The sequence below is a fragment of the Rosa rugosa genome, chromosome 4 (genome assembly GCF_958449725.1).
Source record: "Rosa rugosa chromosome 4, drRosRugo1.1, whole genome shotgun sequence".
NCBI classification, from domain to species: Eukaryota; Viridiplantae; Streptophyta; class Magnoliopsida; order Rosales; family Rosaceae; genus Rosa; species Rosa rugosa.
The window spans coordinates 14,606,570-14,625,935 of record NC_084823.1 but is presented as its reverse complement, the minus strand read 5'-3'; the positions used below and the strand labels follow the sequence as shown (position 1 = coordinate 14,625,935).

General features: G+C 37.0%; 3 protein-coding genes across 3 annotated transcripts; 1 reads left to right on the top strand and 2 right to left on the bottom strand.

Moving 5' to 3' along the window:
• Positions 1–356: 356 nt before the first annotated feature.
• LOC133743496 (uncharacterized) lies at positions 357–3,309 on the bottom strand. Its single transcript, XM_062171451.1, has 4 exons — positions 2,906–3,309; positions 1,730–2,364; positions 853–1,368; positions 357–692 (listed from the first exon to the last, which is right to left on the bottom strand). The coding sequence occupies exons 1-4, from the start codon at positions 3,177–3,179 to the stop codon at positions 510–512; spliced, it is 1,608 nt and encodes a 535-aa protein (XP_062027435.1). The 5' UTR covers positions 3,180–3,309; the 3' UTR covers positions 357–509.
• Positions 3,310–3,956: 647 nt separating this feature from the next.
• Positions 3,957–7,008, top strand: LOC133742607 (succinate dehydrogenase subunit 6, mitochondrial-like). The gene is made up of 4 exons (XM_062170299.1): positions 3,957–4,068; positions 4,570–4,788; positions 5,251–5,353; positions 6,594–7,008. Exons 1-4 carry the CDS (start codon positions 4,000–4,002, stop codon positions 6,746–6,748), a joined length of 546 nt encoding a protein of 181 aa, XP_062026283.1. The 5' UTR covers positions 3,957–3,999; the 3' UTR covers positions 6,749–7,008.
• A 438-nt stretch (positions 7,009–7,446) lies between these two features.
• On the bottom strand, positions 7,447–18,307 carry LOC133742604 (uncharacterized). Its single transcript, XM_062170295.1, has 5 exons — positions 18,048–18,307; positions 10,060–10,465; positions 8,799–9,406; positions 8,063–8,578; positions 7,447–7,731 (listed from the first exon to the last, which is right to left on the bottom strand). Exons 2-5 carry the CDS (start codon positions 10,310–10,312, stop codon positions 7,543–7,545), a joined length of 1,566 nt encoding a protein of 521 aa, XP_062026279.1. The 5' UTR covers positions 10,313–10,465; positions 18,048–18,307; the 3' UTR covers positions 7,447–7,542.
• Between the last annotated feature and the right edge of the window lie 1,059 nt (positions 18,308–19,366).

Genomic DNA, 19,366 nt, shown 5'->3' with positions numbered 1-19,366 from the left:
ATGCCACTCTACTTTTAGTATCTCATGTTGTTAGAATCTCATATTGTGAATTAATAAATTGATCACATATTTATTCTATAGTACTAGTTTCTCCCAATATCTTAGTTTCCATGTTACAAGATTATCTAACAAAAACAGGGATTGAAGATGCACTATCAATCTAAAGGAATTCCTTCAAAATAGATTGGTAGATATGGTACAGTCTTTCAAGTTTCTTGACAGTATTACCACTCTCATGTGATATCGGTCATCCATTCTTAGTTTCTTACCTTTCTATGACCCCTCATGCAAATTTGATCACACCATGGACGTTCCATGTTTAAAAAAAAAAAAAAAAAAAAAAAAAAAGGATGACAGACGACACCTATAGGCTTTAGGAGAGATTGGATCAGAATGATTTTACATACTACAAACTAGCACAACTTGTGTGTCTCATAATTATCATATTGTCTAGTATACATAGTTATGTACAAGTTATATTGAGATGTATGTACATGTTTATCTACTGATTACTTATTTTTCACTGGGAGATTCAGTAAAGACATAGTACCATTATCTCCAACACCTTCAGGAACTAATACATCAAATTCACTTACAGTCCATTCCGCGGTCTCTCCTGGGTGACTGACATATATTTCTGTACCCACATTAAGTGAAGACCATACCCGCTTTGCTGGTGCTGTTCCCGGGTCCTGTACAACAAGTTCAAGAGCCCCTTGTGAGATCATGGAGAAACGACCATGTAAAATAGTTTGTGCACTAGGATAACATAGCCTTCCAATGGCATCCTTTCTTTTGGTTTACAAAGGGCGATAAATTTAAGAAAGCTTTTGAGTAAATACAAAATCATACCTGGTAGAAATACAACCGGCTAGAGAGTGCACCAACATCAAGCTCCCATGTCCTGGGATCTCCAATCCATCCATCTCCTTTCTTTTCAGGATAGCCATGTACAGACCATTCAGGGTGGGGAAGAATTTGCATCAATTCTTGTGCTTGTGGGTTGCTATATGGGTCACATATATCATATGGTTTCTCCAAATATTTTGCATTTCCAGGAGCACAGTAGAGATGATAAGCAGCATATGGAAACCGAGATGTTTCATTTCTATATATCCTATTACCAGTTTGAGTGACATGATAAGGTGGGCAGGAGACAAGGTTATCTGGTCGGCACCAGTTTGTAGTTGCTGGGTTTATTATCATTTCACTGTATCTAGTCACATCTGTCAAAACATTACCGTCGCATTGTTTTCCATTGTTCTTCCAACAGCTTCCTATATCAAGGAGATAAAATTGACTGTTGGATCCTCCTCCTTGCTTAACATCAAGTCTCAATCTTACTTTAAATTTTGGGGAGACAGGCAACTGAAAAAACAATAAGATATTATTCCAGAGGTAGTGAAGTGTGTGACTTCAAACATCAAAACATTTATCCATAACGAATATAAATAAAGAATCACAGAAAGTTTGAAAAGAAACGATGTCAACAAATAGGCAACATTTAGATTTACATAAGAAGCATCTAGATATTATAAACTGCTCCTACCCTTTCCTACAAACTAAATATAACAATGCATAATCCATTTTCACAAGTCAGAAATGCAAACACTGTATTGGACATTTAGTGTTCAACTAATGTTATTCTATGTCCAGGAGTGCTTGCTTAGCATGAATTGGGATGATAATTGTAGTCCTTGTAAGAAAGAAGTAAAGCTGAGGAACCAACCTTTCTCATGATGCCACGGCCATCATAGTGATAACCACCATTAGGTCCTTCTGTTGCATCTGAACGTAGATACAACATTAGCCAAGGATACTTGGCAGATGTTGTCAATCTGTGCGAGAAAATCCAGCTTCCGGTGCTCAAATTTTTCTGCCATGAGACTGAAAAGTAGGAGTTGCTCCCTATACCTTTCCCCAAGTCGGCATCAAGATCATAACTTCCGTAAAATCCTCCAGTTATTGACAAATTCTGGTCCCCATAAGATACTAATCTTGAGTAGTTATGGTAAACAAGTGGCTGATTCATACAACCTTCACCAAAACATGGAAAATTCCTATCCGTTACAATTCTGCTTACAGGCTTGCCATTTTCAGGACAAAGAGTAGTGTTCTTGTCGAAATTCCCATTCTTAAGCATGATCATCCAAAACTGCCACGGATCTGATGAAGAATCATTAACCTCACATAGAGAAGCAAGATACAGCTCCTTTTCGGTTGCATACAAGTCAGGGTTTGTGTATGGCTTAAAATCGCTTACAGGAAACTTATCACCAGTCCTTAAGTTGTTGTCTGATTCATTTACTCTGTGATGAATCACACAATCACTCTTGACTCCTAGAGGAGCGCGATCAATAGGATCTAATTATTAAAACAGATGCAAAACCAAAGATGATCAGCAAGTAAGCAAACATGACCTTGAGTTTGCAATCTAAAAGTGACCATGAGGAAGTCAGGAAACACAGTGTGTGGATCATGGTCAAAATTGCAGCAAGTGACTACTATCCAAACAGAAATGACAAGCATATATACAATGCAACTATGGAAAAGAAATAATAGTCTTATAGAACAAATGAACGTAGTTGGTGGCTTGGTGACAAAAGAAACAAACCAAAGTCAGAAATTGAGGAATCACATTTTGATTAGCATCAAGATGATTCTTAATCCCCAAATTCTGCTAGCAGAATCACAAACACATTTAGTATATACTTCCCACATATCCTTTCATAATTCGGTAGTGATTATACATGTCGATCATCAAAGAACCCTCAAGAGTTTTCTTGAAATTGGGGCAATGATGGGTCTCATTAAGAAAACTGGAAAGCCAAATTCAAAGCCAAAGGCAAGGGTAGCAGATATTCACTTCTTCTCAACACACATGTGGGTTTTGAATTGAACATACCAGTGATTAGTGGGCAAGAGAGGTCGGCACAATCGGCCAGTCTGGGGCTGCCCATGTTGGGAGCTTCAGTACCAACTTCATTGCAGAAGTTCCAAGCTTCCAATGCAACTCTAACGTTCGGGTTCTTCATCCCTGGGTCTCCTAGAGCTGATAAGTAAGCCTCTGAGACTCTGCTTATATAATCACCTAAACTCACCACAACCAGTTGACTAACAACAACCAAAACAACACAGGCTGCGGAATTGAGAAGACCCATTTTCATCTTCATCTTCATCTTCTTCAAGTAAGAATCAGAGTGATATAGGCTCTGATTCCCAACACTTGGTTAGTTGGTTTTGTGGAGAAGAAAGAAGAATTTGACACAGTTTTGCTTTGAAGCAAAGTCTGGTCGCAACAACTACTTGCTAAAGGAACACGTGGAGGAAAACTGAGCAAAGTTTTTGGCGCACTTGGAAGCTAACGGAGCTAACTAGAAACACTCTCTAAACAGTTTTTGAGTAAATCTCACAAACAATTTCCAAAATTTGAGTTATTCCACACTTTAATTCTTAATATTCTAAAGTTATTTCATTGATGCCTCAAAATTAATTTCCGGCTTATCTTTAGTATCATTCGTCAAATTAGTCAATAATATCGTTAGCTCCTCCTTTTTGTTAAGGATATTTTCGTCTTTTTCTCTCTTTTTCTCTCCTCGGAATAGATCTATCACTGTCTTAATCGAAATAATCAGTTGCTGATTACTAATTAAAAGTTAGAAAAATACAAGCAAAAATAATATTAGTATATGTAAAACAAGAAATAATTAAGATAACTATTAATTAACTAACATAAGATAGGAAAAAAAGACTTCATTATTAACAGAGGGCACTAAAACTATGTCGGGGATAAATTATGAAGTACTAATGTGATAGTTTTAGAATTTGATTTCGTATGACCCAAATTTCAGGAACTGATTGTGATAGAAACTTGGATTTTTGTTTTCTTGTACACAAAAAAAAAAAAAAAAAAAAAAAAAACAGTTTTTTGGGTTTACGAAATTACTGAATAAACCTCAGGAGCACTCAAACGACGTCGTTAGGTGAAAGCATAGCTATATGACTAGCGGGCTAGCGGCCATCACCTTCTTTGTCTTCATCTTGCGCTCTTCTAATCTGGCACACACTGTAAGAATCTATTTGAGTTATTGTTCAATTCCATACAAATTTTAGATTGATTTATTTCCTAGTTCAATTTAGGGGTCGAATTTGCTCAAGTTTGGTTTGTTAAAATTCACATGCTTTTCTTTCTTGTATCGTTTGGCCTGCTTAGATGAATGCTTTGTTCTTCTTTTTCTTTGAATCTTTAGCTTATTGTTAATTAAGTTCATTTCTTTGTATAATCTCTACTTCAATGAACTGGGCCGTAAACAAAATCAGGAATCTTCAATGTTAAATTAGCTTGTTCCAGTATCCATGATTGCTCACTTCTCCATTGCTATGTCTTATTGCTCAAACCATGATTCAGTGATTAAAGAGTCTATTTAGTTTTCTAAATGTTGTATTGCATAGCATTTTTTTTTTTTTAATCTTTGTATAGATGGACATTTGAGGGGTGAGGTTAGACTACATTCCCCCAGACTAGGTGTATCATTCTTTGAAATTTAATAAAATTCTGTTGCGCTGCAGGTAATAGTGAATATAATGGGTGATTCTTCATCATCATCATCATCAGCCTCACCTCAGTTTGTTACAAAGCATTGGGAGGGCTTCAAGGAGTTCTGGGGCGAGAGGTTCTCCTTCCTCGACCACTATTCCAGGTTCATCAAGCGTGATAAGCCTCTTCCTTCCTGGTCTGACGCTGATGTTGAAGCATTCATTGCTACTGATCCAGTTCACGGCCCTGCTGTAATTTCTTTCTCCTTGTTGTCTTTTGTTTCCTTTACTTTCTGTTGCTCTTTGTGCGTCAGCTCTATGTGTAGATTTAGGATTGTGATCGTTTTTGGGTTTTTGTCTTTTTTGTTGGTTTGTGGAGCTTTTGTGGATCTGTTTATTCATATTATTGCTTGTTTTGGATGGCTCTTTGTTCTTATTTTCTTCATCTGGGTATGTATCATATCATGTTCTTTATTTCAATATTAAGCCCTGCACCTGTAGGTGTTGTTTAATTTTATTGGGGGAGGATGGCCTCCTGTATATGTCTTATATCTAGATGATGTAGTTTCTTTTTCTCTTCTTTCTGAAGGTATTGGTTGATTTTCATTTCAAGTTGGTAACTTTATCTTGTTAGGTATTTTCCAGTAAGCCAAATTTTGAGTCCACAACTCAGCAGATGTCTGATAGTCAAACAACCTGTGTTTCTTTTTTCAGCTGAAGACTGCTAGGGAAGCAGCGAAATTTGCTGTTACAGGAAGTGTTATTGGAGCAGTATCAACTGCTGGAGTTGCATGGAAATATTCAAGGAGTTTGCATGGTAATTTACTTCCTCTTCTTTTCAGTGTTTTTTATTTATTTATTTATTAACGTATTCTTCCATTTGAATAAGTATGTATAAAAAGTATGGAATAGGGATGTGTGTTTACTACTTTACTTGTATCTAGCTTCACATGGATATGAGATGATCACTGGGATAGTTCACTGATTGAGCTGGCCATCAATTTGACTGTCTTGTTATTTCACAGTTCCCTACTGTACCTTTGTTAACATGACATCACATCAGTTAAGAGGTTTGCTAATTAGATTTTAAATATTGGAAGATGAGCGTCTGCAGTACTTTAGATACAGCCTCATACCAACAAAAATAAAAATGTGTAATGCCCGCACTAATCCATGTTTCCTTGCAAAAATTGCTAGTGCTTATGCAGTTGGCTGTTTTACAATTGCTAGCATGGACTTGTGAGTAGCAAATACACTATCGCTATATATGTGTAAAATGTTGTCTGTGTTATTTGTGACTAGTCAGGTCCTTTGTTCCTCAGTGGAATTTAAAGTTGTGTTGTTAATTCTTTCATCTGATGTTTCTTCTGTCTTCTTGCCTGCATTGTAGGTGCATGCTTGTGAAAATAAAAATAAAAATACTTGGATCTACTTGTAGTACATACAAGTTTTTACTCTTTCCTTTATGATAACCATATGTACATGGTCTGGATGTGTTTTCAGTTAATTATTTCATATGAAAACTTAAATATATTCAGCATAGGCATGATTAGTACCAGGGAGGTCTGTTGCTTTAATATTTGAAAGCCAAATTAAAAGTCAAGTGTTCAAGTCCCGTGGTGCAATATTTGATGCTTTACATGTTGGATCAATGGTAGGTTGTGATAGTTTGCTTAATCTGACTACTCATCTGTCTCGTGGTGCAATATTTGATGCTTTACATTGATTGGAAGTTTGGAAGTGCCTAGAGCTTAGAAGAGATTGCATTTCATTTTTGTTTCATACACTATATATTACCAGAGATTATGAAGATGTAAATTACCATTGCTTGGTAAATATCAACCTCTTTTTATTGAGCTGTATAAAGTGGATAGCAGATGACTGGTATATAGCTTAGAGATTTATATAGTGTCTGTATTTTTAACTTGTAACTTTCAATGTGTAAATCGTGAGTATAACAATTGGAGATGGGCTCTTTTGGATGGTGTATTGAAGGTTGTTCTCTGAGGATGAGAAGGAATTTAAAGTTTCTGAAGCCTATTTATTGTATATGACAGGTTCTGGACTGGCGTTTTTAGCTGGAGGTATCTTTGGTTGGACATTTGGACAGGAAATTGCAAACCACTCACTTCAATTGTACAGGTTCGACACCTTGGCTGCACAAACCAAGTTCCTGGAATGGTGGGAAGACAAGAGTGAGCGACGGTCTTAAACATAGCTGTCTTTTGCAAGCAATGCAATAACCAAGTTCCGTTTCTACAATAAGTCAAACACAAAATGTAGTGATAAAAGATTGCATGGAAAGTTTCCTATTTATGTTGAACTGGGGCCTGAAAGCCCAGATTGCATCAACTGGTGCTTTATGGTTCGGGTTTTAGTTTCAGCTCAGGGAATTTTCTGATGCTTTCTCAAAATGAACTCATGAAACTGGAACACTTCGTGAACTTCCTTTTATCATAAATTTTTGGCCAATTTGTCATCTGTTTTTGTTCGAGTCAGAGTTTTGACTCCATTGTTTTGTTTGGGAAGTGAATCTCAGTTGGTTTTATGGATTGGCCTTGATGGAGAAAAGAGAAGAATATGAGAGTTTTTCTTTGAAGCAAAGTCTTGCTCGCAGTTGTTAGAGGGACACAGTTTGAGCAAAGTTTTTGGCGCACTAGGAAGCTTAACAAAACAAACATGAATGGTGGAGCTAACACACTCTTTAAATAGCTTTTTGACACTGGTTTCGATTTTAATGTGGTTATTTACAATTCTGGACTGTATTCTTGTTTCCTGATTCATAATGGAAACCAGTTGCCTCCTTCCCAGTCGATCAAATTTTCCAAGGAGATGATGAGCATGCATTAACGTACATGAATGATATGGATGTACATAGCAGACTTCCCTCTAGTTTGGAAGAATAGTCGATGAAATGAATGATATAGATATATATAGCAGATTTCCCTCTAGTTTGGAGGAATTGTCAATGAAAGGATAAAATGATTACGTATATGTATTCAAATATTACTTTCCCCCACCACATAATGGGTGTTTACAGTAAGAGCTTGAATCATCATCTTCAACACCTTGAGGAACTAGTACATCAAATTCACTTACGGTCCATTCTGCAGTCTCTCCTGTGCTACTGACATATATTTCTGTACCAACATTGATTGAAGACCATACGCGCTTTGCAGGTTCTGTTCCTGGGTCCTGTTGAACAAGTTGAAAAGCACCAAGTCAAGTATAAGAGAAAATGGCAAACTCCAAAAAGTTTCCACAGTCAAATACATCAAGTGAATTCCAGTATTTTCATGTTTTTTTATTTTATTTTATTTTATTTTTTTTTGCAGAGGGTGAAGCTGTGGGATGGAAGATAACTCGCCATTTTCTTTTGTACCGGACACAAGCTAGCATGCAGCAAAAATTCAACATGCAAAGGATGTCTAGGTCTCGAAAGGACACTAAAATCCCCAGAAATACACATAAAAAAAGGCCATCCATGAATTCCTAAAGAGACTTTTGAGCAAATACAGAACCAAACCTGGTAGAAGTACAACCGGCTGGAGAGTGCACCCACATCAAGGTTCCATGTCCTGGGGTCTCCAATCCATCCATCTCCTTTCTTTTCAGGATAGCCATGTACAGACCATTCAGGGTGGGGAAGAATTTGCACCAATTCTTGTGCTTGAGGGTTGCTATATGGGTCACATATATCATATGGTTTCTCCAAATATTTTGCATTTCCAGGAGCACAGTAGAGATGATAAGCAGCATATGGAAACCGAGATGTTTCATTTCTATATATCCTATTACCAGTTTCTGTAACATGGTAAGGTGGGCAGGAGACAAGGTTATCTGGTCGGCACCAGTTTGTAGTTGCTGGGTTTATTATCATTTCACTGTATCTTGTCACATCTGTCAAAACATTACCGTCGCATGGTTTTCCATTGTTCTTCCAACAGCTTCCTATATCAAGAAGATAAAATTGACTGTTGGACCCTCCTCCTTGTTTAACATTAAGTCTCAATCTTACTTTAAAATTTGGAGAGACTGGCAACTGAAAACAAAAAAGCAAATAAGAGGTGTGACTTTAAACTTCAAATATTGATGATCAAGGGATAGCAATAAAAGAATTCTCAAGAGAAAAGTTAATCATATTTGTAACATCCAGATCTACATAATGGGAGCATCTTTTTACCTCTCCTGAGCAACTAAACATTACAATGCATACAGCATCTTCAATACCATTAATAATGAAGTAGAACTGTGGAATTAACCTTTTTCATCATGCCACGGCCATCGTAGTGATAACCACCATTAGGTCCTTTTGTTGCATCTGAACGTAGATACAACATTAGCCAAGGATACTTCGCAGATGTTGTCAATCTCTTTGAGAAAATCCAACTTCCAGTGCTCAAGTCTTTCTCCCATAAGACTGAAAAATAGGAGTTCTGCCCAATACCTTTGCTTAAATCGGCATCAAGATCATAAGTTCCATAAAACCCTCCAACTACTGACGGCATTTGGTTTGCATTAGAAACCAATCTTGAGTAACTATGGTAGACAAGTGGCTGATTCATACAACCCTGACCAAAACATGGAAAGTTCCTATAAGTTACAATTCTACTCACCTGCTTACCATTTTCAGGACAAAGAGTAGTGTTCTTGTCAAAATTTCCATTCTTAAGCATGATCATCCAAAACTGCCAAGGATCTGATGAATCATGCACCTCACATAGAGAACCAAGATATAGTTCCTTTTGCGGTGCATACAAGTCAGGGTTTGTGTATGGCTTAAAATCCGTTACAGGAAACTTATCACCTGCCCTTAAGTTGTTGTCTGATTCATTTACTCTGTGATGAATCACACACTTACTGTCAATTCCTAGACAGATGAAAACATAAAACAGAAAAGGATCAATAGGAAAGAAAAGTCACAGTACACTGATAATGAAATTTCCAGAAGTTTGCTATGTAAAATTGGGAAGGGGGAGGTAAACAAGGACCACGAAGAAGATGGTTCATGGATCACTGTTTGAATTGCAGCAAGTGACTACTTTCCAAGCAGAAAGATAACAACAAGTTCAGATTGGTTGCATGACAATAGTTTTCTCAACAATAATTATCAATCAAGAAATCAAATTTTGATTAATAACAACACATTTCCAAATCCCTGTATTTACCAGAAGATAGCATCACAAACATACTTGGAATGTACAGACCAAATAACTTGTAAAAACTAATTCAGGTAAATTAATATATTGTCCTACAAAAGGTAAATTTGGTTTCCCTTGCTCATTTTAAACAGAATCCTCTTAAGAGTTTTCTTGAAATTGCACAATAATGGGTCTGATAGTACTTTATGTTCTGGAAAAGTCCTATTCAAGAAAACCAAATGTTCTCATAGTACAGCTACAAACTTTCTAACTCAAAGCAAGTTCAAAGCCAAAGCTAATTATAACCATTCACCTCTTATATTGAAACTAAGGTACTACTTTACAACCAAATGATTACTATGATCAAGTAGATTGAGCATACCGGTTATAAGTGGGCAAGAGAGATCAGCACAATCAGCCAACCTGGGGCTGCTCATGTTGGGTGCTTCAACTCCAACTTCATTGCAGAAGTTCCAAGCTTCCAACGCAACTCTAACATTTGGGTTCTTCATTCCCGGGTCTCCCAGTGCTGATAAGTACTCCTCTGAGGCGGTGCCTACATAATCAACTAAACTCAATGCAAATATTTGACAAACAAGAACAAACACAACACGAGCGGAGTTGAGAAGAGCCATGTTCTGGGAACACTCAAAAGAGTCAGGTAGGCTCTAAAGTACGGAATCACATGAATGCACCGCAGTAGAAAATGGAGATGAAAATTATGTGGAGTGTTTGTACTTCTGCGTACAGTCCATTGTGGATCGGCTTTGCTGGAGAAACAGGGCGCCCTGAAACAAAACTTGGAATTAGAGTGACACTTGTCCTAAGGCGGAAAATGCGTGTGGGGTTTTGTTTTTTTTCAATTTTTTTTTAGAGTTAACTTTAACGGAGGTTCTATACTTCTATTCATACCTCCAAAATTAGCATTTGGACCTCTTTATTATTTTAAGTGATAGTTGACTTGGTCAACTCATGTTAAATTACCAATAAAGACACAAAAGAGGAGAAAGAAAAAAAAAAATTCTTCTTACCTCTACGAACAACAGTAGTCTTCAACTTAAAAGAAATTATGTGGGTTTTGTTTCGTTTATTAACATTTCTTGCTTAGATGCCAAGATTTTTTGGGGAGAAAATAAACTTTCCCCTCGTCTTCTTCTTGCTTTGATTTTTTTTTTTTTGTAACGTCAATAAAAGAATGAAAATCTAGAAACGATCCCACATAGAAAAGCTGATTGAAAATATAATTTTGATGAATTATGATGATGTTGTTTGGGTTTCAAAGAGTTTCATAACCCTCCTACCAACTAATTTAAATGGCAAAACCCCATAAACTTTTTTTTGTTGCAAATAGCTTTGAGCTATCAAATCTCGATCATGGGATTGTTTTTGTTTCTTGGAAGCCTATGATCCAAATGATCCTACTAACTATGGAGTCATTCAGGAACAACTGGAGCCCTCATTTGATCTTCTAGAAGCTGCTGGATTTGAAAAAGAAAAAAAAAATCATCCGAGCTGTTGATGATGATGTCAAGAAGAATTCAATGACATGAAGGAGAAAGATGACAAACTATTAGAAAAGCCAAATGCTATTGACAAGAAACTTGAAGAAAAGCTAGCAGAGTTGGATCATACTTTTGGAAAGAAAGAAAATGTTCTAGAGAAAGAGATCAGAGATCTAGTAGAGGAAAGAAATGATTTGACGGAGATGAAGAGAAGCCCTCTCTATAGAAAAGTATGTAAACGTATCAAGACGCTCTGACTACAGAAATTATATATACCGCATGTCCTTGAATTCATGGATCACATGCTTGTTGTGGGCACTTTGATTCATGGGCATGGACTCCGAGGTTATTCTCTTTAAAAAAAAAAAAAAAAAAGAGGCTTTTATAGATTTTATTAGACAATAGGCATTGTGGAAAAATTAGGGAGGTGCAAATAGCATATTTGTTATTTGTAAAAGTAAGTTGGAGGTGTATTAAGTGAGGAGGTCCAAATGCCAATTTCGGAGATATGAATAGAAACTCCCTAACTTCAATGATACATCTCTTATTAGAAATTAGAAAGAATCCCAACACAATTCTACATCTGCTATTAAAATCTGCGATAACAGCATCAGTTTGGTTGCAAATTAACAGCATCAGTTTGTTAAATGTGTGTGTGTATTTTCATAAAGTGAGAAGCACTGTAACTACCCTAAACAGAATGAGACTCTGTGAGTGGAGAAATAACAAGAATCTTAGAAAATATGGCTTATCTGATATTTAAATAATTTCTTTGAAGATAGATCTAGATGAGATGTTCAAAAATTAACGACATTCTTAGACATGTTTAATTAAAATTAGGAATAACTTCAAATTTATAGCCCTCATCGTGGTTCCCTTAATTTTCTCTCTTGTTTTCTTTTTAATTTTCTATAATCCAACCCCCTCGACAAATTTGCTATTGTGAGAATATCTAATTATCATCCGAGCCCAATTCTCAAGACCCTCATTGGGCTTCAAGAATCTTGTGGAATTTCACCTTCCCTAAGATCAGAAAATAAGGTCCACAATTTTTGAAGAAAGATGATAGTTTTAAAAATTTACGACATAATTTATGATATATCTCATTTTCTTTCTATCTTACCCTAATCCCAGCGCGTCTTTTTTGATTGCAGTGGCTTGCCATAATTAAAATCATGGAAGATTTTGGCAATGTAGTCTCATCATTGCGAGTTGCGACACCTTCTCTCATCTAGCTTTGTGGAGGCTGCGTTTTTTTTGCCGCTCCCCTTTCTATGATTGAGGTAAGTTTTTTTTTTTTTTTGGTGATGTTGCTGTAGATCTGGCCTCTCCAGATTTTAGTGTGAGCACTTCACCCATGGATGGTGACTTGATACATATTTTACACAAGCGCACGTATCATTGTCTGTAAGTACAAGATTCTGTACATGTTATTTGTTGGCATTCTCATACAAAGCTAGTGAAGTATATCATGACAATTCATCACTGAAGAAGCTGGAAAATGGCCTAATACTGATCTCAGAGACGTTACAGGTAAATGCATCTCATGAGTCAGCATATGCATTGGGATTGCAACCTGTGTTGCAATCCTTGAGTCAGTCCTAGGTTTTAGGAAGTTTGTTTTCAGAAAGTATCTTTCTATTCTTAAGTTTTATTATCCAAAGATATTTTCCACCAGTTAAAATCATCCCTTTGAAGACCTAATTGATTTAGGTATGTTTATTTTAATTGGCAATCATTTGTTAAAAAGATTTTTCCTAATAGGAATCAATTTGGGTTAGGCGCATTGATTGTACACGATTCTTTTTCCTCCATATAATTATGAAAATATGGTCTAGGTTTAGAGAGCTTTTAATTTGCATATCATATCAATTTGCATGTGATTGATGCATATATTGCGGGACTAAATTATTTGCTATCCTATAATGTTTAAGGAAAGAAGTTCAGGAAATCTTATCTGCATTTAGAATGGTTATGATTGCTTATCAGATAACTTTCCTTAGAGATGACAATTACATGATATCCGTAAGGATTAGTTGAGTCTCACAATATGTTTAAAAAACCTTCCAAGCTTATCTCAATTTGTGATTAATGTGATTGGATTGAGGGGGAGTCTTTATCTTCTATAAAAGGTTTTGAAACTGCATTGTAGCTGTTAGAGTTTTCTGATTGAGAATTTTAATTGTGCTGCATAGTCTGCACTAACTGTTTTACAAAACTCTCATTGTTTGTTTGATTGATTGATCATACTGCTTGTTCACTGCATTCATCACTTGCATATGTGATTGAGATCAGTGAGGCTTCAAGGCAAGATTGAATCTGAAGGCGTGTCCAGATTTCTTCATCTATACAGATTGCTTCATAGTTGTTTAGAATAGGACTTTTACAGTTGTGAGCAAGTTAGCATTGTTGCTAGTCAATGTGGTTGAGTTGAATACCACTACTTGTGATCTGTAACAACCTTGATTCATATTGGATTTGATTCTCATGTAGGCTACGTAAACAGCCTCGCAGTGAAATTTCCTCAGTGGAGAGGTTTACACTGCGTCAGCAATTCTTGTGCTCTTTTATTTGTGTTGTTGCTTGTTTGAATAACTGTCATTACTCAAACTCTATCAATTTTGTTCCATCCAGTAATTACAATTTGGCATCAGAGCGGGTTCTAAAGCTTTTTAGTAGATCCGAGGACAGGATGGAACGTGAATGTGACAGAGCTGCTGGTTCGATAAATTGTCCCTCATACTTTGATGGTGAAAATTACTCGCAATGGAAGATCATGATGGGGTTCAAGCCCAAGAAAACAGTACCAACTGTTGCTTTCTCTTCTGTTAAAATGAAAAATGTGGATGATAGTGGTTCTGTGGATTTGGCTTTACTAACCAAAGAGTTTAAAAAATTTCTTAAAAATAAAAACTCTTCTGGTAGTACTTCAAAAGGTATATCTGAATCAAAAAGGGGGAAATTATCTGAAAAATGTTTTGATAAAAAACCCAAAGTCAATAATTTTGATCAAGAAGAGCGTTGTTGAAAAACCTAAATGTCATGAATGTGGTGGTATTGGTCATATCTCTTCTGATTGTGGAAACGGAAAATATAGCTCACAAAATGACAGGACTCTTAAGTCAACTTGGAGCGACGTTGAGGAAGATTCTCAAACTGAGAATGAAGAAGAGAACATTGCATTCACCTGCTCACTTCATCATGAGGCATCTGATGATTCTGACAGTAAAGGTGAGATTTTTGATGTATCTGATGATGAGACTAATGATAAGTGCAGGGAACTGTATAAAGCTTCAAGAGTGATGCCCAAAAGAAATCTCAAGCTAGAGAACGAGATTGAGCAAGTCAGAAAAGCAAAGGAAAAGGCCGAGTTAAATCTTGAATCATGCAAAGAAAAATGGGAAGATGAACGCATTGCTTATACTGACAAAATTAATGTTTTACAGGATAAGATGAATTCCCAAACTTGGGAGGTGGAACGTACTGAGTTGATTGACAGGATTAAAACCCTTCAGGTTGAAGTTAAAGCTCAATCGAATTTGAATGTCTCACTAACCTCTGAAATTGAGAATTTGCAGGTTAAGCTTGAAGAGTCTCAACAAAAGTTTTCTAAATTCTCAATTGGGTCAGACAAAGTGTCTAGAATGATTGGGATGGGAAAATCCGAAGGTGACAAAAAGGGCATAGGTTCTAGTTCTGATGAGAGCTCTAAATCTTTGAAATTTGTGAAGAGTTCAGGTTTCCTTCAACCTGAAAATGTCAATGATAGAAGGGGCAGAGAGTTTAGTTCTAGTGAGCATGATAGACATCCAGGTCACATCAGACCTAAGTGTAACTATCTTTGGAGAAATGCACAAAGGGTCTGGACTCCTAGAAAGAGTAATCAAAACCTCTCTGCAGACAAAGTTGAAAGAACACTTGAGAAAAATTGGCAGGATTGCTCACTTGGTTTCAATCCCAGCGTCTTGTATGCCTCAGATGAAACAAATTTGGAGAAGAAAAGAACTTCATCACCCTACGTTTTCTTGTACAGGTGATTGAAATTCCCTTTGTGTTTTTGCATATGTAACGTAATTTTTTTTAGTGTCCATGTAGTGTAGATGCATAAGTAAGTGATATGCTGTTTTTTTTTTTTTTTAGGAGTGCATATAGGACTTCAATCCTGAACGGACTACATCAGTCTAAATGCTTTGATTTTTCTTAAAGAGTCTTTTCTAGCCAGCATGAGTTGTATGCATTCTATTTAAAAAAAAAAAAAGTGTTATGTTCATTAGTTCATCTTGCATTCATTTTTTTTCCTGTTTCTTGCATATTGCATTCGCATAGGGGGAGCTTGGTTGAAAGAAGTTTTAATGTTTCAATGGTGTATAATCCGCTGCACAATCTTGTTTGGTTATCCTTGTTTGTTGGTCACTTGCTTGATGAAATTTATTGTCTCTTTCCATCTCATTATTGCTTAGAAATAAAGTATTTCTTTCAAGTACTTATTTAAGTAGGGACATTCTAATGACAAAAAAAACCTAACCAAAAAAATTACTCTAATAAAAAACAAAAGCAAAAACAAAAAAGAGCCATCATACTCCTCCTCCCTCCCCTTAAGTGCTTCGTCGGCAGCCCACCACCACAAGAGTGTCAAGACTCTCCCTTCGAGCTCGCCTCGCCAAAGAAACCCAGACCATACAGCGAGCGACGCCAAACTTCCGGCCTGTTGTCCAAGAAACTGATCAGAAATCACCATGTCCTGCCACCTCAGAGCGGAGGACCTCCACCCGTCTGTGTCCCTCAGTTTGGGAGCCCAAAACCACCGCTGCAATCTCCGTCCAGTGACCCACCATAGAGAAGCAATCAGCGCCATACGATCCATGGTATACTGCCTCCATGATTTGGCCACTAACCACCTGCTCCACACCCGGGCCACCACAAATCGCTGATGGCCAATTACCCACACCTGCGTCGCCGCTTGAAAGGAGAGAAGAGACGTTCCCAGCCCAGACCGATGAAGAGAGGCCAAAGCCGAGAGCCTCCAGATCCCAGGAACCCGTCCGGCAACACCCGCCAATCGTCGATGAGGCAGGGAGCCACGATCAACGTGGAGGCGCCGCCGGACAGGCCGCATAGTCTCCTTTGCTTTTTCCAAACCCTAATTTAGTCGCCTGTTTTCTCGGAGCAAAATGAGAAGAATTTCATAAAACTAGCTTTTTTCATGAAAGGGATAATGTTGTGGACCAAATGGTACTAGGCTCTATCATTGGCCTTCTCGATCGTACACCTCACTAAATAAATAAAACAAACCAAATAAAATTAAACTTCCTAGAAATTACTTTTTGATAACTAATCCTTACTTTTTCTTGTATTTTCTCAGCCCATTACTAATGTGACACTTGGGATATGTCCCTTCTCTTCTTTAGATTTTGACATTTCGCTAAATGGGGAGGTATCAAACAAGTAATTATATATATTTACTATCATATATATGACGTTTTTGATGTGGGACACAACTGTTTACTTAATAACGGATCGATGTCATTCTAGTTTTTTTTTTTTTTTTTTTTTTTTTTGAGTCGAACAGGTCATCCAAGCAGTACTACAAAGCCACCCCTAAACAGAGCAAACTAAACTAGTAATCTCCTAGCACACCCACCTTCTAGGATTAAGCCCAAACAAAGAAAAGTAGAAGCCCGAGGAATACAAATAACGCCTCCAATATAGGGGCTCAACGGGTATCTCCTTTCTTTGTGATCTTTCCCACTCAAAGCAAGAAACAAACAGACCCATTATCTTTTAGAACAAAAAGATAAAGGATCAAAATTAAAATAACAAAAAATAGGGTAACTGCCAGGGCCCAAATCAACACCCTAACAAGCAAATCCCAGGCCCAAACCCCAGCAGACATGGCCCAAACCCAACTGAGCCCAGACCTAACAGTAGCCCCTAGGAGCATAGTGCCCAGCTTCCACACGTCAGCCGCCACCCAAGCTTTGTCGTTGCCTCCAACTTTCTCACAGTTGCCGCCGCCACTACCGACCTCTGTGCAGCCTCCATCTCCGTCCCAAACGCCGCCGGTGGCTACCAGATCGGCCCCTTTGCCAACAGCCCGAGACAAAATTTCGCCTCCACCATCAAAGACCCGAGACTCCGTCCTCATTAACCAAAGACGCATACCAGCTGCACCGTCCCCGAAAGCTATGCCACTATCGCCGTCGGAAGACTGCAAGGAAAAGGAGAAGAAGACGAAGTCTTTGCCTCGCCCAGATTCTCCATAGGATCGAACGCTGCCCCGCCACAAAGCAATAATCCAATTGCTACGCCGCAATTGCCACCATAGATCAACGGACCAAGAGTAGATCCATCATCACTACCAATAGGAACGCCAAACCAGATCCGGTCAACTAGGATTTCAATCCCCAACCCACCAACATCAGCAAATCTCCTCCTCTAACCAAAGAGAGAGGTAGAAGAAGAGAATTATCGCCGCTGCTATATGAGTAGAGAAGCAAGCGAAAAGTTTTGTCGCCGCTCGTCGAAAAGAGGAACCGGCGATATTTCTCTCAAGAAAGAGTCAGAGCCATTGGAGAAAAATTTTAAGCTTTAAACATGAGATGTCATTCTAGTTAGCTATTGACCAAACAAACATTATATACTAGTTTTAAGTTATTACAATTTTAGTTTTTAAATTTATTAGATGTGGTTGAGATGCACTTATTTTTCAGTCTCTTAAATTTATCCCTTACGTTAGCAAGACTATGCAGATATAATAGCTTAAAAGAAAAAAGCATGAAGTCGACTTGCATGTAAAAGTGAAAAGATATATATAAATATATAGATACCATAATAGCACATTGGCAAAGTCTAGCTAAAAAAAAAATACCTCTAATGGTAGCATGAAGCGAATTTGCATGTAGAAGCGAAAAGTGTCTTGATCATTTTCAGCCTGTCAATCTTGATAGGGCTTCCATCCTTATGAAGCAGTGGATTTGTGGTGCAGTATTGGAACAAAAAATTCATCATCTCGGACATATTTATAGGGTTTCTTAATGAGGTCCCCACATGGTAGATGATTCCAGAAGATTTATTACCATTCATTACGATTGCTGTAATTATTGAATTTACTAGCATGTCAACTGGAATCTGCATAATTGATAAATAAAGTGAAATTCATAAAGAAAAAAGAAAAGGCAAACTATTCAGAGAACCAATAGGTGAGATACATACATGCTCACGAATTAATTGTAATTTTCATAAATCTTTTCATGTCAAAACATATTATATTATCCTTTCAAAAAAAAAAAAAAACATATTATATTATTGATTATCAAAACTAAAACAGCACAGACATCAATTTATAGACTCAGACCATATGTTTGAGTACCAAGTAATACCAATAATTAAGATCAATAAGCTCATTTATTCAAAACAAATTAGCCTACAAAAGAAGACATACGCCAAGTAGTTCGACTCACTAAAAGAGATTCCAACCACCTAGAAAACTCAATTTTGTTGTACAATTAAATAATCCTAAAAAAGTTTGGCCTAGATTCTATGTGAGTCTAGACTAGTCATTTAGTTTTAATTTTTTTTTTATTCTTGATGACAGTGTAATTCCCTACCCCATCTCATCCTGATGTCAGTGAGATTTGAACTCATGACTTCCAACCAATATGCCACGGCTCACCAACATTTTGTCAATTTTTTGATTGATAGTCCTTAATATCAGTGCTCTATTTTTTGTGATGTTTTCCTAACTAAATCAAACATTCCGTCTATATAAAAGACCCTTATTTATCATTAGTGCAATTGACAAATGTAGTATGAATAAGAAAAGAAATAGGTGCATTGTGTGCTAATAGTTTGCCGGCTAGCCTAAATCTTGAACCTTTTAATCGAACAAAAAAAGAAACAAAGAAGAAAGAAAAAGAAAAAAAGAAGTAAATAGCTGAGCTCACCATATCTAACACTGAGGTAGGATCCATTGGTAGGCATGTCAAGTTCCCTCTCCAGTATCCACTAATTACACTATCAACGGTTCTGTAACCATCAAAATTTAATTCATAAGTATATAATAATTGTTTATGACATTGTCAATTCTTTTTTTTTTTTTTTTTTGATAAAAAAAGTATAGAGGAGATTAGATGTTAGTGCCTCTAAGAGCAAATGCACCGCAACTGGTCTTGCCTCTTAATCAGCCCA